The 25,374-nt window shown below is 42.0% G+C and overlaps 1 protein-coding gene across 2 annotated transcripts in view; it reads left to right on the top strand.

The window, feature by feature from the left end:
* MRAS (muscle RAS oncogene homolog) overlaps positions 1–25,374 on the top strand; it is a 57,190-nt gene that overhangs the window by 17,416 nt on the left and 14,400 nt on the right. For both annotated transcript variants that reach the window (XM_061609190.1, XM_061609191.1), the window contains exon 2: positions 17,692–17,902. In XM_061609190.1, the coding sequence (XP_061465174.1) occupies positions 17,710–17,902 (193 nt within the window). In that variant the 5' untranslated portion in view covers positions 17,692–17,709. The remainder of the gene's footprint in view (positions 1–17,691; positions 17,903–25,374) is intronic.

Below are 25,374 nucleotides of genomic sequence, written 5' to 3'. Positions count from 1 at the left end.
GGATGGTCAGGGTGGCATATAGGTTTCTGCTACCTCTTCATTTAATCCTCACAGCAACCCTCTGAGGGAGGGAGGTTGAGAGACTGGCCTGAGATTCATGGCTGAATGAGGACTTGGCCTAGAACTGGGGAGATCCAGATTAACATTCTTAACTAGTATACCACACTGGCTCTTCATATAGTTTATACTGCAGACATGCTCTTATCATGAGAAGCAGGAAGTCAGTTGGGTAGACGTTCACTAATGCTTTTCTGGCTGTAAAGAAGTTATTGGAAAGCTTCCCAAGGCTCATCTGTGGCAGTGATTTCAACTCTGTGTTCCCAAATAAGACTATCAGAGTTGCTAATTCTGATATTAGATTCCATTAGAAGGGAGGTTGGTGGTTGTCTAGTCAAATTAACCCCTTACATGATTCAAGATCCGCAATGCAAGATGCAACTGTAGCATCCCTGACAGACGGCTGTCTGGCCTCTGCTTAAACACTCCAGTAAATAATGGTCCACCACCCATTGAGAAGTCCACTGTTTAAGAGCTTTTATCATTAGAAAGTTTCTCTTGATGTTTAGCTGATGCTTCCCTGCCATTCCTACCCAGTGGTTCTAGTTCTGCCATCTAGAACATCATAGAACAAGTCTGTTTCATGTTCTGGAGAGCAGCCTTCAGATATTTGAAGACTGCTGTCATGTCTCCTCTTGAACCTCTCTTCTCCAGGCTCAGCACTCTCAACTGTTTCAACTTTTCCTCATTAGACTTGGTTGCCAGACCCCTCACCATCCTAGTCATCCTCCTCTGGGTATGTCCTTAAAATGTGGCACCCAGAACTGGACACAGTACTCCAGATGCAGCGACATGTAGCATATTCTGAAAGTATATCCTTCTCTTTTCTTAACTGAGAGAAGCAAAGCTCTATCTGGAGTTGCCCAGAGAGTTCAGTTACTGCTGAACTGTTTGTGATTCCTGGCCACACTTAAGAGAATAAAAACCTTGTTTCTGCACCAGATATCTGTGCGTGAAACCCTGAGAGGTCTGTTTTTTAAAAGAATTCTTTCCTAATAATTGAGATGTAACTCAATACAACTTTGTAATACAATTTTTCCCCATCAAACTGTGGCAGGGTGGGGGCGGGATTTGCTACAAATTCTGCACAGATGGCATACTCATGTAGGCGTCTGCATTTCCAAATATGTTCATGTTCCATGCTGTTTTTTTTTTTAAAAAAAGAGAAGACAGAAAAATGTGGAGATTTTTTTCCTTTGGAAAATAGATCTGGTTTGTTTTTTTAAAAAAAGAACCCTCTTCTCTTCTTCCCCCACATTCCAGTTAAAACCATGATCCCTTCTCCTTTTTTTGCAAAAGTTATGTATAACCCACATTATAGCCATTCCAAAAGGCTGTGTTGTAATGTCATTGCCAAATTTGGCTCAAAAATTGTATGTGGCAGAGGGCCAGTTCAAAAACTCCTTCATGTTTTTTTCAGAGGTTCAAGTGTACCCATGGATGCCACACAGAGGAAATGTGTGGATAGTGTCACTAAATAGTTGAGTCACTAGGTGGACTCTGGAGTTTCCTCCTGCTGTTCTGTTTTTGCTTAGGAGAGACAGTAAAGTTCTTGTCTAGCTACCTGGATGGTGTGTCCTCTGAGCCTAAAGTAACAGGAAGATGGAACTTTGACTTGGTGTGTCCATGAATACAAGTATTGTCTTCTCCCAGCAATTTAAACACAAGGACATTAGGAGAGCCCTGCTGGATCAGATGAAATGCCTGTCTAGTCCAGCATCATGTTCTCACAGTGGCTAGCCAGATGCTATTTTTATTTTATTTATTAGATGCATTTGTTACCCATCCTTCATTAGAAGTACCCAGAGCAGATTACAAAATACTACTACAGTATAGTACATCACATAAGTAGTCAAAAACACCTAACTCACTCCATCATAATCAGTACAAAATCTAATAGCAGATCAATTAAACCAATCAAACATTCCCAAAAGCTTAGGTAAAAAGGTGTGCCTTAGTATGCCTTGGGAATATATACAGAGTTAGTGTCAAGACCGCATCTAAAGATGTCTGAGGACTACCACTGACAAGGCCCTGTCACATTCCACCACCCCACCTATGGGAAACCAGCATGCAGAACATGACTTCAACATCACTTGCCCTCCTTGTGTTGCCCAACAACTGGTATTCAGATACATAATGCCTTGTCATCCTGGCTAGTAGCTATTTCCTCCCTGAATTTGTCTAATCCCCTTTTCAAGCCATCCAAGTTGGTGGACAATACTACAACTAGGTTAGCTACGTGGTGGGTGTGTGGTGTGTGCAGAAGTACTTCATTTTCTCTGTCCTGGATTTCCAACATTCAGCTTCACTGAGTAGCTCCAGGTTCTAGTGTTTTGAAAGAGGGAGAAAAATGTCTTCCTATTCACTTTCTTCACACCATGCATAATTTTAAATACCTCCATCCTGTTCCCCATCACACCTTTTTTCTAAACTACAAAACCCCAGATGTTGTAACCTTTCCTCATAGATGAGTTACTCTGCCCAACAATAAAGCTAGGTGCCCTTGTCTGAACATTTTCCAGCTCTACAATATCCTTTTTGTGAGGTATCCACCAGAACTATACACAGTACACAGTATTCCAAGGGTTGTTACATCATAGATTTGTATAATGACATTATGATTTTGTTAGTTCTATTTTCAATCTCTTTTCCTAATGATCCCTAACATGGAATTTCCCTTTTCCACAGCTGTTGCACACTGGGTCAGCATTTTAATTGAGCTAGCCACCATGATCCCAAGATCTTTTTCCTGCTTAGTTACTGCCAGTTAAGACCCATTAGTGTATACAGCCCTGGGCTCCTTCTGGAAGGAAGGGCAGGATATAAATTAATAAACAAATAAATAAAATACATACATATACATCAAATTAGGATGTTTTTGCCCCAGTGTGCATCATTTTACACTTGCTTACATTTAATTGCATTTGTCATTTTAATGCTTATTCATCCAGTTTGGAGATATCATTTTGGACTCCTCACAAACATGCACCATGCACTCCCTGGCCCTTCTGACCAGGCAAAAGTGGCTTGTTGAGTAGGGCAGAGCTGCTATGCTACCTGCCTAGCAAGTGGGGTACTGTTGCTTACCTGGAGGTATGATACCGCAGGGAGGCTATGCGCTGCAGCGAACTGTTGCTCCTGATGGTGCATTTTTCACATGCCAAAATCCTTGCAGCTTCATCCCTCCCAGTAAGCAACAGCACCTCACCTGTCAGGAAGCTCCACTCCATCTTGCAAGCTACTTCTGCTACCAGGCATAATGTTACGGCATTCATAACAGTCGTTTTTTAAAATGCTAGGTGCTATAGTCTACTATCAAACCATGCCTATTAATGGACAGCATATTGAATAGAAGGCAGCATAGAAAATCCCAGCCAATTGCCATTTTTCAAAGTACTTAATTAAATGGTAAAAATAGACAACAAAGCAGCAATAATTCTGTTGAGATTTACATTCTCCATAGGGTAAATAGAATGTGGGCTGGAGAAGAAACAATTATATTCATGATCATCCTAGAATTATTGTACCAAAGGGTCTTTTCAACTTAAGCTATTCTGGCTATGAATCGATCTTGCCACCATGTTTTCTGAAGTATAAACCTGTGGCACCTTTCAGTATCATTAGTTTATACTTCAGAAAACATGGTGGCGAGATAGATTCATAGCCAGAATAGCTTAAGTTGAAAAGACCCTTTGATAGAATAATGCTAGGATGATCATGAATATAAATGAGTTATGAATATTGAGTTATTACTACACAATAAGTATTTTATTATACTCTGTTTACCCAGAGAGCCCCCCCTCTCTCTCATTCTCTCCCTCCCAGTCGTGTTCTTGTATTGTAAGAAGAGGAAGGCAAATCTTTGATGCCAATCAGCAGAGCCCCAGAAGCAAGATGTAGTTTCTTATTCACTTTTTCCCATCTAGCAAAACTGTTTTTAATTAAGCATTTGGGATTTGAATTATTAAATAACAGAGCAGTTTCTATCTGCCTTTGTTCCCTAGCTAATGCGCCTGCCAGACCATTATTGACCTATTTTTTTAAAAGAGATTGGATAATGAAAGCAAAATGGGATTTTTTTACAAACGTGGCAGAGTAAGCCTATTCTACTCTAGATCTTAAAATACTGCATGTGGCAGTTGTTTGGGTCAGACTTTTCCAGTCTGTCTCAATATCAGCAGGAATATAATAACATACTGCTAGACTGACAGCTCTGGTTGCCAACATCTTTTGGTCGCCATGACTATCACAAGCTGAGATATCTGAGGAATATTTAACCACCAGTTCCTTTAGGATATTTCTTTAGAACTTTTAAATGTTTACTTATGTGGTATAAAGTCCTCACAGGATATTACTATATCAATTTCATGTGCTGTATATATTTTTTGCCGTGTCTCCATGCATTGACACATCAGATTTTCTGGTGCTAACTTTATCATGGCAAAAGTTAATGTAGGAATAAGGTTTTACAGTGGTTGAGATGTTGATCGGTAGAGCCTGTGGGGTGGCTGTATCCATCAGCACTGCATTTGTTAAAGTCTGGAGCCAAGTGCTCACATAATAGAAGAAGCTACATCACTTTGTGAACTAAACCGTATACACTGTTTTGAGGAGTAAAGGAGACGTGTTTGGTTCTGTTGTTTGTTTTTAGTTCTTCCACCAAGTCTCATGGCTTTGCTAAATACTTAACACTCACAAAGTGTCTGTTAGTGTTTCCTTGTTTTGTTCCCATATTGATGAGTTCATATTTATAAGATGCATACACTGTGCATATTGCTCCCAAGTTCCTGTGTGCCAAATGCCAACAAAATAATAGCTTAATCTACAATCCAATAAAGATGAAATATTAGGAATAAAATGAACTCATAATATTGAATTAAATGAAAATTGAGTTGTTTTACTGTACTTATAGACCAGCCTTTCTCCAGGGAGCTCAGGGTGACATATATTTATAGTTCTTTCCCTATCCCGTCCATTTTTTCCTCACAACAACCTGTGAACTGGGCTAGACTGAAGAGATAGAGTTGTATTCAGTATAGCACGAGGAAACTGTTCCATCAGCCCAAGGATTTCTCCCTTTCTGCCCCCCCCCCGCATGCTCCCTAAATCTGTTCTGGGATTATCCCCAATCCTCCAGAGCAGATTTAGGTTAGGCATATTTAGTCCCATTGTGTTAGAGCTAACCCTTGCACTAATGCAAATAGTTCATGGCTGAGTGGGTATTTGAAACCTGGTGTCCCAGGTATCTCTCTAATCACTACAACACATTGTCATTGCACCTCTTGTAACTCCCATATTACAAGAACACTTTTTGTACACTTCTCTTCAAAGTATGTATGGAAGTGGTATGCCTCTTGCTAGAGTGAGATACACAGATTCCCCCTTTGTCACTAGAGGCCCAAGTTGTGATGTGGGGTGCATTTTACCTTGGGTTTAAGTTAGGAATGGTCAATTATGTCAGTTTTGGTTTCTCTCCGTTTTTCATTTTTCTAGTCTTAAGTTCAGATCTTTGCATTTCCATATCTATTTGTGATTTTTTTAATTTAAAAAGTCCTCATGAAAATTCATTGGCATTTAATGTGAATTTCTTTTAATTCACACATTCTTGTATGCAGTGTTCACACACACACATTTTCAAAACAATTTCCCTTAATATAATGCATTTTTGTATGCTCTTTTCACTAATATATAAATATTTATGCACACTTTACCCTTGTCTGTGCATTGTTGTACAGATTACTTGGCTGGAGAACTGCATTGCAAAATTCAGAAAAGTGTGAATCTCGAACAATGGCTGTGTCATTGTATTGTTTTGGAAAGGGCTAGTTTTGAAGGTTTAAGTACTAGATTGCTGTTTATGTGCTTAGTAGAGAGCAGAGCTTGGAAAAGTTACTTTTTTGAACGACAACTCCCATCAGCCCCATCCAGCATGGCCACTGGATTGGGCTGATGGGAGTTGTAGTTCAAAAAAGTAACTTTTCCAAGCTCTGGCTAGAGAGATGCATTCCCAGCCTGCCAGCATTTCAACATACTAGTGTTTCATCCTTGGATCCTTCTTTCCTTCCCCTATTTACCATATAATTTACATTATCAGTCTCCAGGTACTGGAGTCCCTCTACAGCAGTCTTTCCCAAACAGTATGCCTCCAGATGTTGTTGGACCACAACTCCCATCAGCCTCAGCCAGCATTGCCAATGGTCAGGAAAGATGTGAATTGTGGTCCAACAACATCTGGAGGGACCACTGGTTGGGAAAGGCTGCTGTACAGAAGTAAAATTGTATTTTATCTCCATTGGTGTTTAGGGTGTGGTACGATGGGAGGAGTTAAAAGAAATGAGTGTACCAATAGGGTTTTCACTTGATTCGTCACTTGAGGTACAAAAAAAATGCTATATGTGACTCATGGTTAAATGAAAACATGTTGTGGTAGGCCAAGAGCGATTCGCTTCCTCAATCATCCCCTGAGGAGGTTTTGTATAATTCCATGTGTTTGTTTTAAAAGAACTCTTTTTTAAAAGCAGTGGCACGTGTCCCTGTTTCCTTTTGTGCTTTTCAGCAGAGAGGATTTTCTGTCCAGGAACTTGTCAAGAAAATGTCAAGAGCAGGCCTTCTTGGGTTGGTGGTCAAGGTGAAATATATTACATGGTCGACATCCATTAGGATCAGGATGAAACAATCCTCTAGAGGCAGATGTTGGCAGTGTTTAGAATCCTGTTGAAGCACAAGAATGGAATGTATGTGGATGTAGGGTAGGAACAGAAGAGGATGTCTCTTATAAGTCTGCATGTGTGTGCTGTTGTTGATACAGTTCCACGTGCTGGTCCTAAAGGAACCCAAGATTAGGGTCTATGTAGTTGTTTAAAATTTTATTGAGTAGCCAATCATTTTAATGATTGTTTTGTACTTTGTAATGTTTTTATATTGCTGTACATTGCCTTGATATTTATGAATGGGTGGTATGTAAATACTTCTATAAATAAATAGAATAAGAGTAAATAAAGAGTAGCACACGAGTATGCATATGTTCCCAAATAAGATGCAGTTAACTCTCAGGGCTGGCCCAAACCATTTTGCTCTCTGAGTTGAAAGACAAAATGGTGCAGCACCCACCCATTCCAAGTATAGAAGGTGAGTGGATTAGACGTTGAGTTCATCTTCAACCCTGGTAAAATCCACAACTACCACATGACCGGACTGTAGGCTAGCTTAGGAACAGAGGAAGCTGCTTTATGCCAAATCAGATCATTGGTCCATCTAGCGCAGTACTGCCTACACTGTCGGAAGGCAGAGCTGGGGTCCCAATCCCGGGGAGCTGGATCCCAGAGAGTTGGGAGAAGAGTATTCGGATGGATGGCAGAGGGAAGGGGGAGGAACTTCCCCCCTTTGGAGCGAAGACGAAACAGGGGAACTGCCAGTGATAAGGTCGCTTAGCAACGGAGAGCCTGAGCCCTCCCTGGACATTCTCACGCCTCCCCCTCTTTCAGGCTCAGAGCAAGAGGGGAAAGAGGGAGGGCTGCTCACAGCCGAAAAGCGGGGAGGCAGTTTACCATCAGCCCCTCCCCTATCCCCCATCCTGGAATCGGAAACTTCAGAAGAGGAGGGGGTGATGCTTCCCCCCTCACCGCGCACACGCAGACAGCTGAAAAGACAGGAGAGAAAGGGGGGAAGGCGGGCAGTACCTGAGGGGCAGTTAAGGAGGAGCGAAAGATTGCGCGCCCGTTTGGCCCCTTCTTAAAGAACAGGCGGGAAGAAGTCCCTTGCTCTGTCAACTTTCTCCCAATGCCGCAGGACCTGTATCCCTGTATTGCTTCATGAGAAAACGCAGTCTTTGTTTGGACATTACCCTAATAAAACACGAATTAACTACAGCCGTTGGTCTGGTTCCTGAGTCACATCCTGGGCCTGACATACACAGACTGGTAACAACTCCCCAGGGTTTCAAGCAGGGGACATTCCCAGTCTTGCCTGGAGGTGCTGGGAATTGAACCTGGGACCTTCTGCATGCAAAGCAGATGCTTCATCACTGTGCTACAGTCCTTACCCCATAGATTAGGAGATGTAGGGTAATCTGTGTGGTGTCAACACCTTGCTGCTTCTGCTGCTGCTCCCCGCCTCTCAGCATCTGCTGCTTGAGGAGGCTGTCTCATTTTGCCTAATGGTAGACCAGGCCTGATTACTCTTTTAGTCCTAGAAGCCATTGTTGTTGGTCTGCCTGACAAACCCCCCTCATTTTTGCAGCCCCAGACCAGCAGCAAAAAAAAGGGAAGGTTTATTGAGTTCTTGTGGGTCACAAGTTGTAGACACCCACAGCAGTGTCTGCTTTCACCCTTAAAATATGGTTCTTAATATTTAATGTGACTCTTTTATGTGGCAAGTGGCCTGAACCTTACTTGTGGGATTTTTTGTGTTGTTTCCTTTTCTTCTGTGAACCATCCCTACTGCCAACTGGCAGAAGGGCCTTATGTTAATAACAATAACAATCTAATAGCTTTCTGTTACAAAGTATATCCCCTGGTGGTAACTTGCACTCTGCCATCTAATGACAGAACTACATATTATCTGTAGTTCCGTGGTCCTTTTTTTACAGATGGCGTTTGTTTTACAAAATCTAGCTGCCAACTGCCATTTGAGGGGAAACCAGGGATTGCAGGCTTCTTACAGTTTCACCTCCAGCCATTTTCCTGCCCCAAAATTGCCACCTCCAAACGCTTTTAGTCCTGCTGTCTTTGGAATCAGGAGAGTGCTTCCTTTGCACTCATGTTGCTGGAAACAGCATGGTCCTTACCAACAAACTGCAGACAAGATTGGCAACAAAGTCTGAATTGACTTTTCACATAGCTCCAGAATTCTTTCAAGTTCATCCAGGCCATTCTGAAAATTTGGTAAGTTGATGTTTTTGTTTGTTTATAATCTACTAAGTTAAAATGGACTGACGCTTCTCTTGCACCAAGTGTGAGATGTCCTTGCAAGTCTGAGAACAGATGGTAATAGGGAGGCTTGAGTTTAAATAAGAATTACTATTATTAAAGCTGAAGCCGCCTTTCTCTGCTACAGTTTATGTAAGTGTTGTAGCTTAGAGCTGTTGCTAGGCATTGAAGCCTTCCAAACAGACTGCAAAATTTCAGAGCTCTAGGTGTATATATGGATAAGGAGTTTTATCGCATTAAAAATGATTATGACTTACCCCAACGTAGTTTCTAAATGTGCTCATCCAACATATTAAAATCCATAATGCAGATTTCTCTGCCAAACCACAAAGATCTAAAAGAAAGTGTTAATAGAAGCAGATTTGAGAACCTGGGTTCAATTACCTGTGTAGCCACAGAATGTAGAACCATTCCTATAGAATGAAAGGGAAGACTGAAGGTGATGTGTGTGTGTAGGGGGGGAGTCACATTTCTTATTTTTTTTCTCCTCAAATAAGAAGCTTCCTGCATGCAATATCTCTAGCACACCAGAGAGAAACCTATGGTTCAGCTTTCCTACAAGCTGTTCTAGTTTTTTATGTTTATCAAAGATGCAATCCCCCAGTTTACCATCTGCCTGCATGCAGTATTGCTTATAGAAAAACAGCACAATTGATACTATTTGCTGACCACCCTTGATCTCCTCTTCCATCCTTTTGTTTCATATTAATTTAGGCAGGAGCGCATCTCAGGGCTGCATGCCCTTTTGGGCAACTGCCCTGGGGCCATATGCCAGTCATGGGCGGAGGCAAAAAATGGGCAGAGCAACAAAGGTCTACTTTTGTACAATAGGCTAGTTTCTGCATATACTCTCACACCCCCTCTGTATCCTCCATCCAGATGTGCAAGACTTATTATCAAAGTGCAAAGACATATTCCAGCCAGGGACAAACACTCAGTGATGGTGTGAAGCAAGTCGGCGGGTGGCTGGGGACAGACTGGCCTCCAAACGTGTGGTTCCCCATCCCTGACACATTTTTAGAATGAGGGGATTGTTTGAAAATGGCCTCATGTTAAATTCAAAAATACCTTTTCCTCATCAAGATGCAGCTCTGGGGGGAAAATGGGTTGGATTAAGGAGCTGACTGTTCATGGCACTGATTGGCAGGTGCTGTGATGTCATTAAGAAATTTCTCTATCCTAGGAGAATGTTTGAACTGAGAAGGGAGGGAAAGTTGCATTATCTAATGAATACATGGCAAGTAGGGTTACCAACCATACTCTTTTAAGAGTACATGAACTCTTTTTGAGATGGTGCAACAGCATACTCTTACTTTTCACTTATCAAAGCCAAATGTACTCTTTTTGAAATGACAAAATGATGGTAACCCTAATGGCAAGTTAATTCTAAAAATGAAATAACAGACAGTCTGCCTGAAACATGGGGGAGAAGCATGGCAGACTGCTCAGCCAGTGTTCAGTTTGCTGCTTTGCACAGCTGTTATTCCAGTGGTGACACCAGGTCACCCTCCAGCCACAGAATTAACTATGAGCTTTTTAAAATATCACCTCTTATCACCTTCATACCATAAAGCCAAATAAACATACAACACATCTAGTCTTTCTGTTGTTTTTGTACAGCATCCAAAACAAATATCTAAAAGAAATATCCAGAATCATTGCAGTTGTAATTGTGATCAAAGGCAATTAAGGAGTTTCCCCTGGATTTCCTGGCATTTTGAGGAAGTTTGATCTGAAACAGCCAAGGGTGGAGAATGGAGGGGATTAATTCATTTATTAGAGAGCTGTGATTTCTAAGAGGGAACTTGCCCATTTCCAGGGATTGTGCTAAAAGGAAGGGCAGTTTTTTGGAATTCCAAGCAATTTCCTCCTTGTGTGGATTAGCCTTCTTTCTGTTATATCTACATAGGCAGGCGCGTGAACTTCTTGAGTATCTGATTTCTTTCTGCTGCATAATTAATTCAGATCTGTTGTTCCCATGATTACTGCTAAAATGATGTCTTCCTTCATGCCAAGTACTTTCAAAAATAATGAAGGTAGTATTTTTTTTAAAAAAAAAATTCCCCAGAAGCAAAATGGAGAATAACAAAGAGGGGTATGGGGGAGGGGGCAAAGGTTTCACCCTGTCATTGAGATGTAAGGGGCTTAAGGAGAACTTAATGAGAGAAGCAATGTGGTGTAATAGGCAGAGTGCTCAACTTGCACCAGGAAGCAGTGGTACTGTCATGGCAAGATTTTGGGGCAGAGGTCCAGGGCCGCACTCAACAGGAGGGCCCTGAAACATAGCAGGGCTGGCATAACCACATGTTGAAGTAAGTGAAATAATAAAGGTTACTGTCTTAAGGAGGGGGAGGGTGGAGTGTAAGATTCCAAAAGTCCGGAGTCCAAAATTACTAGAGTTGTGTGCAAATGGCCTCTACCTGTTTATAGGCAGAGGAATCTCTCTTAGAATTTCTTGGTGGTAGAGCTCACTATTAGCAGTGACAGTAGCACAACTTCCTTTTTTTCTAAGCTTTTTTTTCCTGGAAATGACAGCACAGCAACTGGCCACCATTTTATATCCTCCGCAGTGCCTTACACTTAGAGCCATTTTGGGCATTGGGGTGGTGGAGGAATGGTGGTTGCCACACACATGCATGGTGGAGAATATTTGGGGGGAAATTCTACAAAGTGCCCTTCTCTTTTCTAGGAAGGTGGTGGGGGGAGAGAAAAACCTCATGGAAATGGTTTCTGAGAAATTTTGGCTCAGTTCTAAGACTCACCTAACTTCCTCATTTCTAGGGAGACTTGAGTTCAAATTCCTACTCAACCATGAAGCTCACTTGGTGGCCTTAAGCAAGTAGTTGTCCCTCAGCCTATCCTACCTGATAAGGGTGTTGTACAACTAAAATGGGATAACTCCATGGACATCAGCCTGAGTTCCTGGGAGGAACAGTGGGTGGGATAGAAGTGTGATAAAGCAATTGATCCATAGTCAATTTGTTGAGCACTTTAGCTCTATGATAAAGAAATCCAGTGATGGAAAAACTTAACATGTTTCCTTGAGCAAGATAGCTATGCAAGTGGAATGCAATGATTTTGTTTCTTCTGCCAGCCTCTCTTGCTCAAAACATGCAGTACTAGAGAAGGGGTCATCCTGCTGCTCTAAATCACAGCCTGAGGGCAAGGGAAAACATTTCCTTAATAGTGGACAATGTCACATAGGTCTCTAATCCTAAAGTAGTTAAAGTTATTCTAGTTTAAATCCATACCTCTAATTAATCTGCTTAACAATGTAAAGAAGTTCATGCTTTAGAGGAGATTTCTTTTTCCATTCCCATGGGACAATTGGCATCTGTGGGTCTCCTGGGAAATCTACGGACAGTTTTTAGTTTTGCTAATTAACCTATAAGCAGCAGGGGGGTGTAGAATTATACTCTCCACTCAGCACTTTAGCTGTCTGTAATTATGGAAAGTTTGCAGCACAGTGACACATTCTGATCCTTTTTACCATAGTAATTTACAGTGACGTGGGTTTTATTGCTGAGGCTATAATTTTGTGTTTCCCGAAATAACTGTTAAATGTTCATCAAGGAGCAAAGGCCTTTGGCTGTTTCTTTGTGGAATTCAAGTGCTGTGTTGTGTTTCTTCTGAAACATGCACAAACACATAGATGGCGAAGCACGCTATTGATGCTCTTTCATCAGAGTTGGGAGGACATCAGGAGAGGAGTTCTGGTTCCCTTACATGAGGTTAAGTAACACTGGCAAGCATAAGACAAGGCCAAGAATTTTTAGCATCATATAAATCAATTTGAAGGGCTGCTCTCTTCTTACAGGGAAATTGACACAAGTGTCCTCACTTCAGTCACCAGGTTTACTTTTAGGGTTTTTACAAATGGTGGGTGCAGTGAGAGAGCCGGTCTTTGTTAAAACAAATGTACGAGCAAACAAACCTGGTGGACATGAAATGCTATTAGAGCAACAGTTAGGATGGACAATTAGACTATTTCCAGTTCATGTCAGTTTCACATGTGTTCATAAGTGTCAAACCATCTTAAATACTTATTTTATCTCAATGTACACACTTCTAAACTGATTTAATCCTAAATATGTATTTTAATTCATTTTGTTACATTTTTGAGCCAAGATCTGTATCGCAAAATTCAGACAAGTGCAAAATCCAAACAATAATTATGTTCCACTAGTGTATTAGTCCAAGACATTTGAATTGTGTTGGCTCACTTAAATGCAGCCTGAACAAAATTCTTGTCCATTCCAAGCAGTGGTTTTCAAACCACCTGTCCTGTAGGCACCTTCTCTACATGGATTGTTACACACAAGTTCTCCACGCAGGTTGCAGGTTTCTTATGTATTTACTTTGAAACTGCTGTGCATTACAGCAAGTTGTGGGGTGCATCTAGCCTTAGATTTTAGGGCATGTACTTAGTTGACATGGGGGTGACATTGGCCATTCTCATTCTGAAAGGCAGCTCTGCAGAGTGACCATTTTCTAATTTCCCATTTAACATTAATACCATCCCTGACATTTTGGTTTTGGTTTTATCCTAGACATGTGTTAAAATTGCTGGCAGTAACAATAGAAAGAGATGAAAACTGGGCCTCATGGACTAATAAATCACTTTCTCATTCTCTCCCAACATTCATTCCAAGATTCCAAACCCTTCATTAAGAAAGCTGAAACACCCAGGGAAGTAAGAAGTAATATTGCTAGTCCATCTCTTGACCTACCCTCTGTCCAACAATCTGCTGCAAATACACTTTGCAAGGGAAGAATGGCAATAAGAGAGAACAAGTTTTGCCTTTCAAGGAAGCTTGCCCCTTCTTTTATTTTTATTATTTATGTATTAAATATACAGTGCCTTTCATTTTCCTTCAGATCCACAGCCTGACCAATGATCCTTCAACAGTGGGGTTTTTATCCTGACAATGTGACAGTAACTTTAATGGTTCACAGGTGGTGGCCAATGGTAAGGTAATTGTGTCCTCAATAGGGCAATTTCTTTCATCTGTGTAAACTGGGAGCTTCCACAGCACAGGGGTTGAATACTTATGCAAGCAACATGGTTCCATTTTGTGTTTCTTACAGACATTTCCCATCATAAAACCAATGTCACCTTACAATAATTGATTTTGATTTTCAGTGTTTCAAAATAAAAAACCATACAGAACGAAATTACAATGTACCATTTGTAATTCAGTAATATGAGAGCGTTGGTCAGGGGTCTGATTACTTTTGCAAGGCACTGTATATTTTAGTCTGTGTTTCATCACGTGGTTGCAGGGAGAGTTACAATGTAATTTTAAAAGAATCAGTTCCAAACAACTCACAACAGATTTTTTTTAAAGGACTAAAATTAATTCCTAACAACTAGTGCTGTGCTGAAAATTTGCCCTGTATTTTTTTACCATTTCCCATCAATAAATGAAAGAAGAAACTTCATCTGAAAATTATCAAAGAGGGAGAGAAAAAATTAGCGGCATTGTTGTTGGTGGGTTGCAGTTTTGTTGAGCTTGCCTCATGTGCAAGGTGGTCCATGGGTTTTGTGAGTGTCCTTTCATTCTGCAAATCATCTCTCTGGTGGCCTGCATTCTTCTCTTGTTTGCCTTTCCTGAAGACCACATGAAGTCCTCAGCTGGACTTTCCTGTAGCTTCATGGAGCTTTTTGAGACCACAAAGTGAGACCAAAAAGGGTGCACTAATGGATGGTAAGGGAGGGAGAAGACTCACCACCATGCCCACCTTGCAACATATCCAGTGAATTCTAAAACACCATGAGAATGAGGCCCCAAAATAGAAGCCACTTCTGCATGAAAGAAATCTGCCAAGAAACTGGAAGACAAGCTTTAGCACAGCTCCTAATAAAGCTACTCTCTCTGCTCCCACTGACAGCTGCAGCTATCATCCCATAAATGCCCAGGCAAACAGGCAACTCTTTGGCCACATTCACAGCGCACCTTGGTAGCACTGTTATTCCACTTTAAACAGTCATAGCTTCCCCCAAAGAATCCTGGGAAGTGTAGCTTGTGACGGGTACTGAGAATTGTTAGGGGACCCCTATTCCCTTCACTGAGCTACAATTCCCCAAGTGGTTTAACAATCAGCCTCTCTTCCCAGAGAACTCTGGAAAGCAACAGCTCCTTTAAAACTCCAAGCTTTGTATACTGAAAATCAATAAAATGCATTAAAAAAAATTCCAAGCAAAACCTTCTTGAATCAGGGAGATGAATGTAAAATTAGAATGTTAGACTAGATGGACCTGGGACTGCTCTATGAAGGAGATTCCTGTTTCCATTAACATCTCCTGACAATTCCAAAGGTGATAGTTTCTTCTGGTTGTTTGTCCCCCAACAGTAAGAGGCATTCTGTCTTTGGACATATACTTCATGAATAAACAAGGTCATCCTAAGTGACCCATGATCTTTTATCATTCTTATCGGCTGTGGATTTGGGCTGGGAGCCCTGGGACAGAGAGCAAGTTGGAAGATGCAGGTTTGCGATGATTGGGTGTACTGGGTGAGCTCATCCAGTCTTTGAGAAAAGCCATGTGCAGCAGACCCACCACTGCAGTATTAAGGGATTCAGTGCATAGCCTGTAAGATCAGATATGTCTTTTTATTATTGTTATCAACTTTATAGCCACTGATAAATGGCTGTAGTGCCCTGTAGCTGTTGCTAAATGTGAGAGCCACTGATTTTGAGAGAGAGAGAGAGAAGGGCTCCCACATTGAGACAGCCCCAGCTGCTGCTGTTGTATATAAGTGTTTTTCCCCCTCTGAAGGTTTCATAACAGGATTAAGCAATTTCAAAGTCACACACGTTACCTTGGAAACTGTAAATCATTGTCATGAGTAGCTTCTCAGTCAAGGAGTTTGCACTGAGAAAGATTCCTTATTTCAAAATAACTTTTCTTTTTTTGCAAGACAATTTTTTTTGGTTCTGAGCTTCAGAATCCCTTCCAAACCCTGTGGATTACTGATTTACTTGGACTAGAATGGAAAACAAAATTTGCAGATTTAAGTTATGCCCCAGTGTTTGGTCTCCCCCCCCCTGCCTTACAGAGCTGAATTGGGCTAGACTTGCAAATAAAGTCCACTCTGATCTAAACCTGGGTTAGACATTGGAATGTTAGTAGTAGTGCTAAATCGGTGCCTGGATGTGGTAATGGACTGGATGAAGGCCAGTAAACTGAAGTTCAATTCAGATAACTCTTAGCTGGTGGTACATCTGCCCAAGAGAATGGTATTCAAGCTGTTCTGGAGGGGATGGTAGGGTTAAATTCCCCCTAAAAGGTCCAGGGTTGTAGTTTGCAAGTGGTTGTTGATCTTTGTTACTAGAGGCACATGTAACCTCTATGGAACAGAGCACCTTTTTAGCAGCCAGCTATGACCTTTCCTGGACAGGAATAGCCTTGCTTCAGTTGTGTATCTGTGTGCCTGTATCTCTAACCTGGATTTTAACAGTACACAGTGCTGCTTTGAAAAATGGTTGGGAAACTTCAGTTAGCTTAGAACAGGTATGGCCAACAGGGTGCCCTTCAGATGTACTTGCGCTACAACTCCAATCAATGGCAACGGATTATGGGAGTTGTAACCCAAGAACATCTGGAGGACACCACCTTGGCTACCTCAGCCTAGAATATGGTTGTGAGATTGCTAACTGGTACCGGATGATGCAGTATAAACCTATTACATCAGTGCTTTCTCAAGCAGGTTAACACATGTACCTACCCAGACCTGGAGATCACCTTATCAGAGTCTTAAGATGAAATATGGGAGGAGGTAAACGACATGCAAATGAGATTCTTCAGGATATATGCAAGTACAGAGTTCCACCATGGCCTTTTGAAAAGGAGAAACATAGGCTCTGGGCACACTAGTAGCTTCAAAAGCAGCAAGAATGGTTTTTCTGGCTGTGTATTGAAGCAATTCTGCCTTCTGCTGGATACACCACCCCTTCCCCACTGCTAACTTCAGACCTTTCAGAACTGCCCACAGCAAAGTGTTGGGCCAGCTTGAGCCTATAGCAAAGCATTTCCATTAGCCACACCTGCAGGAGCAATGGGTTGATCCACCAATCAGTTGTGAAATCTGTCCGAAGCTGATTTTTTTAAAAAAAGAACTCAAGCTGATCTGACCAGTTTTTAGAGCAAAAGGGACAGGGTTTGACTCGCGTAATGTGCCCCTGTTCTCAGAAAAGCGATGTGGAGACACAGTGGAACCTGCACAACAGTAAGTGTGTCTCTACCCATACAGTGGCCATTTCCCCATCTCTGAAAATGCAAAAACTATGTCACCCAAGTCTGTATCCATCCTTAGGGAAACACATAGGTTCCTGCCTAGCACCTACAAAGACTCATTTGCATGACTGTTACTTCCTCCCATGTTTCTTATTAGACTCTTACAAGATGCAGGCTCATGGCTTTGCCATTAGCCACCTTTTTTCTACCTACCCACCCTTGCTTTGTTTACCATCTAGGTCAGCCTTTCCCAACCGGTGTGCCTCCAGATGTTGTTGGACCACAATTCCCATCTTTCCTGACCATTGGCAATGCTGGCTAAGGCTGATGGGAGTTGTGGTCCAACAACATCTGGAGGCACACTGGTTGGGAAAGGCTGATCTAGCCTGATGATGATTTCTAGAGAACTTGAAAGCTTGCATCTACTTTATTGTGACACAATAATTTTCTTTCTTTCTTTTCCAGCTCTGACCTATTGATACCATGGCTACAAGTGCTGTTCCAAGTGAAAACCTTCCTACATACAAGTTGGTGGTGGTTGGAGATGGAGGCGTGGGGAAGAGTGCCCTCACCATTCAATTTTTCCAGAAGATCTTTGTGCCAGACTATGATCCAACCATTGAAGATTCTTATCTGAAGCACACAGAAATAGATGGGCAGTGGGCCATTTTGGATGGTGAGCCACCTATTCTGAATTAACTGGCTTTGATCTGATGCTGCTCAACTCTTGTATGTGCATAGATTCCATATACCTTACTGCATATATATATATTGTATGTCACTACAGAGTAAGCATAGAACAAAATCAACTGGAGCCATTCTGATTTGTCATATATTTCATCCAGAGTATATTTCTTGAATTGTCCTTGTACTTCTTCTAGAAATGAAAGGCATAATAATAGTAATAATAGTAATAAATAATAATAGTAATAAATAATAATAGTAATAGTAATAGTAATAGTAATAGTAATAGTAATAATAATAATAATAATAATAATAATAATAATAATAATAATAATAATAATAATAATAATAATAATAATAATAATAATAATGTTTTTGACAGCCACTACCTCTTTCTTTGCACACTGCTGTTTTCTGCTCCTGGGGCTGCATGTCCAGTTGCTAATTTATTTTATTATTTATTTATTTATTTTATTTTATTTTATTTTATTTGTATCCCACACTTCCTCCAAGCAGGAGCCCAGGGCGGCAAACAAAGCACTAAAACACTTTAAAACATCATAAAAGCAGATCTTAAAATACATTAAACAAAACAGTGTTAAAAACATTTTAAAAAACAACCTTAAAAAAGGGTTTAAAACATTATTAAAAACATATTAAACAATTCTGACACAGATGCAGACTGGGATAAGCCTTAACTTAAAAGGCTTGTTGAAAGACGAAAGTCTTCAAAAGGCACCGAAAAGATAGCAGAGATGGCGCCTGCCTAATGTTCAAAGGGAGGGAATTCCACAGGTTAGGTGGTGCCACGCTACAGGTCCGTTTCCTATATTGTGCAGAACAAACCTCCTGATAAGATGGTATCTGCAGGAGGCCCTCACCTGCAGAGCGCAGTGATCCACTGGGTATATAAGGGGTAAGACGGTCTTTCAGGTATCCTGGTCCCGAGCTGCATAGGGCTTTGTTCACCAAAACTAGGACCTTGAACTTGGCCCGGTAGCAAATGGGCAGCCAGTGCAATTCTTTCAGCAGCAGAGTGACATGTTGGCGATACCCTGCTCCAGTGAGCAGTCTCACCGCCACATTTTGCACCAGCTGCAGCTTCCGGACCAACCTCAAGGGCAGCCCCACATATAGCGCATTACAGTAATCCAGCCTAGAGGTTACCAGTGCGTGGACAACAGTGGTCAGGCTATCCCGGTCCAGAAACGGCTGCAGCTGTCTCACCAGCCGAAGCTGGTGAAAGGCTCTCCTAGCCACTGAGGTCACCTGGGCCTCTAACGACAAAGATGGATCCAGGAGCACCCCCAGGCTACGGACCTGCTCTTTCAGAGGGAGTACGGCCCCATCCAAAGCAGGCAACTGACCAATTATCCGAACTCGGGAACCACCAACCCACAGTACCTCCGTCTTGCTAAGATTCAGACTCAGTTTATTGGCCCTCATCCAGCCCACTATGAGTCCAGGCAGTGGTCCAGGGCTTGCACGGCCTCTCCTGAATCAGATGTTACAGAGAAATAGAGCTGGGTATCATCAGCATACTGCTGACACCTCGCTCCAAAGCTGCTGATGACTGCTCCCAAGGGCTTCATATAGATATTAAACAGCATGGGGGACAAGATGGTACCCTGCAGCACCCCACAGCACAGCTGCCAGGGGGCCGAAAGACAGTCACCCAATGCTATTCTCTGAGAATAACCTTGGAGATAGGATTGGAACCACTGTAAAACAGTGCCTCCAATACCCATTTCACCAAGTTGGCCCAGAAGGATACCATGGTCAATGGTATCAAAAGTCGCTGAGAGATCAAGTAAGAACAACAGGGTCATACTCCCCCTGTCCTTCTCCTGATAAAGGTCATCCATCAGGGCGACCAAGGCTGATTCAGTCCCATAACCAGGCCTGAACCCAGACTAGGATGGGTCAAGATAATCAGTTTCATCCAAGAGTACTTGCAGTTGCTGCGCCACAAGCCTCTCAATCACCTTCCCTAAGAAGGGGGTATTTGCAACCGGTCGGTAGTTGTCACAAACCCATGGGTCCAGGGTGGGCTTTTTCAGGAGCGGTCAAATCACCGCCTCTTTCAAGGTGGCTGGAACAACTCCCTCTCACAATGATGCGTTGACCACACCCTGGATCTACTCCGTCAGACCCCCTCGGCAAGCTTTAATAAGCCAAGAAGGGCAAGGGTCGAGAGCACATGTTGCTGGCCGCATCATCGCAAGCACATTGTCCACGTCATCAGGCTGCATCAACTGAAACCATTCCCAAGAAGTTGCAGCAGACGTTGCACTGGACACCTCATTGGGGACTACAGTAGATGTGGATGGGGCATCAAGACTGCTACAGAGGCGAGCAACTTTACCCTCAAAGTGCCTTGCAAACAATTCTCAGTGGGCCTTCGAAGGGTCTAAGACTCCATTTCCTGGAGTTGATGTCAACAGACCCCTAACAATACAGAAAAGCTCCACCGGACGGCTATTTGTGGATGCGATGGAGACAGAGAAGTGAATGAGCTCAATAATAAATAATAATAATAAAATTTTATTTATGAGTTGCCTATCTGGCCGAATTAACGGCCACTCTAGGCGACGTACATCAATACAATAAAATACAATATAAAACAGTGAGGGCCACAATCAATAATTAGACTAAACACTACAATTCTGATTAATAACAGTATTAAAAGCTAACCCACCCCAGGAATCCCGTAGGCCTGCCTGAACAGCCAGGTCTTCAAGGCTCGGCAGAAACCTATCAGGGAGGGGGCATGGCGAAGGTTGAAAGGAAGGGAATTCCAGAGGGTGGGGGCCACAATCGAAAATGCCCTCTCTCTAGTCCGCACCAGCCTCGCTATTTTAACTGGTGGGACTGAGAGAAGGTCTTGTGTGGCTGATCTCGTCCGGCGGCATAATTGGTGATGCTGGAGGCGCTCCTTCAGATAAACTGGGCCGAAACCGTATAGGGCTTTATAGGTCAACACCAACACCTTGAATTGGGCCCGGTAAACAACTGGTAGCCAGTGTAGATCTACTAACACCGGAGTGATATGATCACGGCGACGGCTGTTCTTAATCAATCGTGCCACCGCATTCTGTATCAGTTGTAATTTCCGGACCGTTTTTAAGGGTAACCCCTCGTAGAGTGCATTACAGTAGTCTAAGCGGGAGGAGACCAGGGCATGTATCACCCGTGGGAGCAGATGGACAGGAAGGTAGGGTTGCAGCCTCCTTATCAGATGTAATTGATACCAAGCTGCCCAGCTCACTGCTGAAACCTGAGCCTCCATGGACAGTTAGGAGTCAAGAATGATCCCGAGGCTGCGGACCTGGTCTTTCAGGGGTAATCTTACCCCATTAAACACCAGGTCTATTTCTCCTAACCTTCATTTGTGTACATGCAATGTGTACACACACATGTGGCTGGAATCCAAGAATTAATCTCATTAGACTAAATTGGTTTACCTTTGCTTTAAGCGGTCTTGAGCAGATACCTTAATTTAATCTCTTGTTTCTTGCTACCACAACCACCGCCACCAAGCATCTTCTGTATGTTTGCTGAATCCAATGCTATCAGAAAGACGGCAAATTTTTATTTTTTTGATAGAGGCCAGTCTGATGGTGGTGGCCTGAACCTGGAGCCAAAGTGAAATGCTTTAAGAAGGCAGGAGGACAGAAGGCTCTTGAGCTATTTGCTCATATGAAGGGTTGGAAAACAGCTGAGGGCCTCTCCAGATTACCTGTTTATTGAGCATTCATCCTGATTTGCTTGCCCAAAGCTTAGGCAGAGGCTACACAGCGTCTGTTCTTTATTGAACATTCATCCTGATTTGTGGGATGTTTATATACCTTCCCATTAATCATTCGTTCATTCTACACTTTTCAATGCATTTCCCCATCACTTTCCTAATCATAAAAAGTTCATTTTTAAAAATAAGTGGATTTGTTATGCTAAAGTGACAGAGCCCTTTAATCCACTTTAACTGTGCAAACCTAAAGTTCTGGTGTGTTCTTGAACCCCTTCTGCAAAATAGTGACACAATGGAGGCCCCCTGATACTGGTAAAAAAGATTGGGAAGGAGGAAAAGTGTCTTATTTGTTTGGGTTTTTTAAAGCTGCAGAAAAACTCGTGAGAGAAGGTTTAAGTACAGCATGCTTTGTCTCCTATAGATAATCCACTGCATGCCTTCACAACCTTCTGAATTTCAGCTGAAATTGTAAGCCGATTTGATTGGAAACAAACTCCACTGAAAACCATAAGATATGAGCAAATCTGGTTAGAATGAAGTACTGTGTCCATAAAACCATAATCATGAGGGATATGTAGAATTTCAATCCTTTGTGATTATGCTCTCATACTAACGGCAGAAGTATGCCTTTGTCCTTATTGGCTCAGAAGTAAGTTCTACTTGGTTCAAATTAGCTTTGTCCCAAACAAGTGCACGTAAAGTTGTAGCCTAAATTCTTCCCGTAAGTTCTCTCAGCAGTTCTTGCTGTTGTGTTTTGCTTGGCCTACTTCCAAATGCTTCAAGCTAAAACCATGCTGGTTTGTCTGTCTTGCTTCTGCACAAATCGTAAAAATCATAAAAACAAGTTGGGAATAATCTGACTAGAAAGTTAAAAGATCAAAGATCATTTTGAAAGGTCTTCAATCTTGCATGGTTGCCGTCATTAAGGAACTTGTGTTTTAAAACCTGAACTGCATGCAAAAAAAATTTTTTTTAAAAAACTGAATTCTAAATAAACTAAACTTTGTATTCTATAGGTCTTTTTTAAAAAGAAGATTATCATTTTGTGATTATTGGAAGAAGATTTGCCCTTAAAAAAAGTGAATGTTGCTTAATAGGAAAATTGTACACTCAAGCAAGACTTGGATGTGCAGTGCAACCCTATGCATGCCTTCAGTGGGACGTAGGTTGCTTCCAGAGGGGGTCTTAACCTTGGTGTTGCAAATGGGTCGCTGGTGATGGGCTTTTTTAACATCAGATTTTCTTCAGAAAGGGTAAATCCAGATGAAATGAGGGAGAAAAAATATGGGATGCTGATGACATCACGTGAATGCGGCAAAGGCACAATAAACACCCATCTGGAAGCACCCTTATTCCCAGGGAAGGTGTGTGGGGTTACCGCCTCAGACATTTCTGTGTCCAAGGCAGAAAATCCACCCCCTCCATTAATTAACATGGAGCACAATATACCTGGAAGTCTCCTTAAAATGAGCTGTACAGGGCTGTTGCATAGCTCCTGTTCATCTCAATATGTTTCTGCAAAAGAACTGTTTTGCCCTCTGGGTCAGAGCACTGCCCCAGATCTGCCATCCCTTCATAGCACTCCATGTCTACACTTTACAAGAGGTTAATTAAGTCATATTGCACCTCATAGAAGAGAGGGATAATTTTGCATCCTGATGTTTAGTTTTGGTATTAGAGTTTATTCTATTTCCCCCCTTCCAAATCCCTTTCTCTCTCCTTGAAGAAGAAAAGGTTGCCTCTTCCCAGCCCATGGTTGTAAAACTTCTAAGGGTTTCTTGTATCTTGCGGAATGCCATCATATCATTACAAATATAGGATCAGAGCAGCAAATTACAAATTAGACTAAAAGCAAAGTAGTGGTTCAGAATGACATCAGTGTAATAGCACTACGCGGCCCTAAAGACTGGGGTGGCGGTGTTTGTTTCTTTGTTTGTTTTTGCAGAGGTATTCTGCAACATGTCATTGATCCAACAATAGTACATTAGTGGTGGATTTATACAGGACCATCCACATGTCATTCTGCTTCATTCATTGTTCAGCAATGCTTCCCCAATATTATTACATGATTGCCATGTGGAGGGACATTCTTGCACTACAGTACAACAGAAGCAGGACAACTCTCCCTCCCCCTGGAACATTTGTGGTATAAAAGGTTTCAGCAGAAGGCTTTGCGACATGCACTGACTGGAAATGAAGCAGTATGTCCACCCTGGAACGTTGTAGGCATAGTATTGAAAACGGGATTGTCCACTCCAGTACTATGATGAGCTCAAATGATCATGAATGCACAATAAAAAGCATGTCTGGTGGGGTCCTAAATAGACGTCTCCTTGCATTGATGCTATAAGATACATTACTTCAAAATTATTTAAAAAGCTAATCTGTAGGGGTCTGAATCCAGCTTTACCTTTCAGCAAGCCATGTGAATTTAACCAAGCAAATGGGGGTGGGGTCAGGTGGGATGATAAATTAAGAGTATAGTTCACCAGATCCATGCACAGAAACTAGAAGAGGTCTGCTGTTGTCTATCCCTGTAATCCTGGCCATGCTTTACAGCGGGCGAAAGAAATGGATCCAATGTGGACAGCCACACAGTCATGATGTTGCTACATGGTGATTGGTGATTTCTGTCTACTACAGTATTGCCATATGTGAGTGATGTTGTGATTAGAGAATAGTTAGTATTGCTGCTATTGTTGAAGTTGTTGTGTTCATCCTTCTCCTGATTCTTCTGCTGTGCAGTTGAAATGCTACTCTGTGAAGATAGGATTGAATGTAGTGATGCAGTCAGTTGTGGCAATCTTACTGCAGCCAGAGGATCAGATTGCCTGTGGCATTACAGCAATTAAATTGCTATGTGGAGAGATGAACAACTGCCTTCACAGAGCTACAATTCCCAGCATTCTTAAAAAACTGGTTCCCATGATGTTGTGGATTGGTTGCACTTTCAAAACCACATATATGCATTCAGGAATTTTCATTGTTTCCATGAGAAGACTGTTCCACATGCCACCCCTCAGCACTTAAATCCATTTGCAAGGTCTGATAGAGGAACGAGGGTGTGATATTCAAAGAAAGCAATTACAGTGTAAACCTTTTTTTCTTCCTGAGCTTTGCTTTTGCTTAATGGTTTTAGAATAGTCATTTGGGGATGGCCTTCAGGTCATGCCTTTCTCAATCTGGCAATGAAGAGTTATGTAAAATAACTTTTATAAGAATGGAAGAATGTTCTCAAATCCTCCCCCCTCAAAGTATGCCTCAGAATAAGAGCCACATAGGCTGCTAATATATGGAGCAGGATTTGCCTTCCTTCTTAGCCATTTCTGTGTGGAGCAAAGCTAATGCTGCAGAGGGAAAAAGCTAGAGAATATAAAGACATAATGATGTAATATAAGCATGTTATGAGGTAATCATAACAGCACACACTTATTTCACCAAATGTACACCACAAAGATACAGTGGGACTGAACATAGAAAAATAGTCCTGTATGGTCATCTAGGCCATAGTCCTGTATGGTCATCAGTTTCTGACAGTGACTAGCTGAATGTTTTTAGGAAGCATGCAACCAGAGTATGCAGGCCACAGCCCTTTCCCATTCATGTTCTGTGCCTGGTGTTCACAAGTGCACTGCCTCTGACCATGGAAGTACCACTTAGTTTTAATGGCTAATAGCCAGGGTAGGTCTATCCTCCATGAATCTGTCTAAATACTT

This window comes from Rhineura floridana, chromosome 2, assembly GCF_030035675.1.
Source record: "Rhineura floridana isolate rRhiFlo1 chromosome 2, rRhiFlo1.hap2, whole genome shotgun sequence".
Classification (NCBI taxonomy): domain Eukaryota; kingdom Metazoa; phylum Chordata; class Lepidosauria; order Squamata; family Rhineuridae; genus Rhineura; species Rhineura floridana.
The sequence above is the reverse complement of the archived record's forward strand: the minus strand, read 5'-3'. Positions and strand labels throughout refer to the sequence as shown.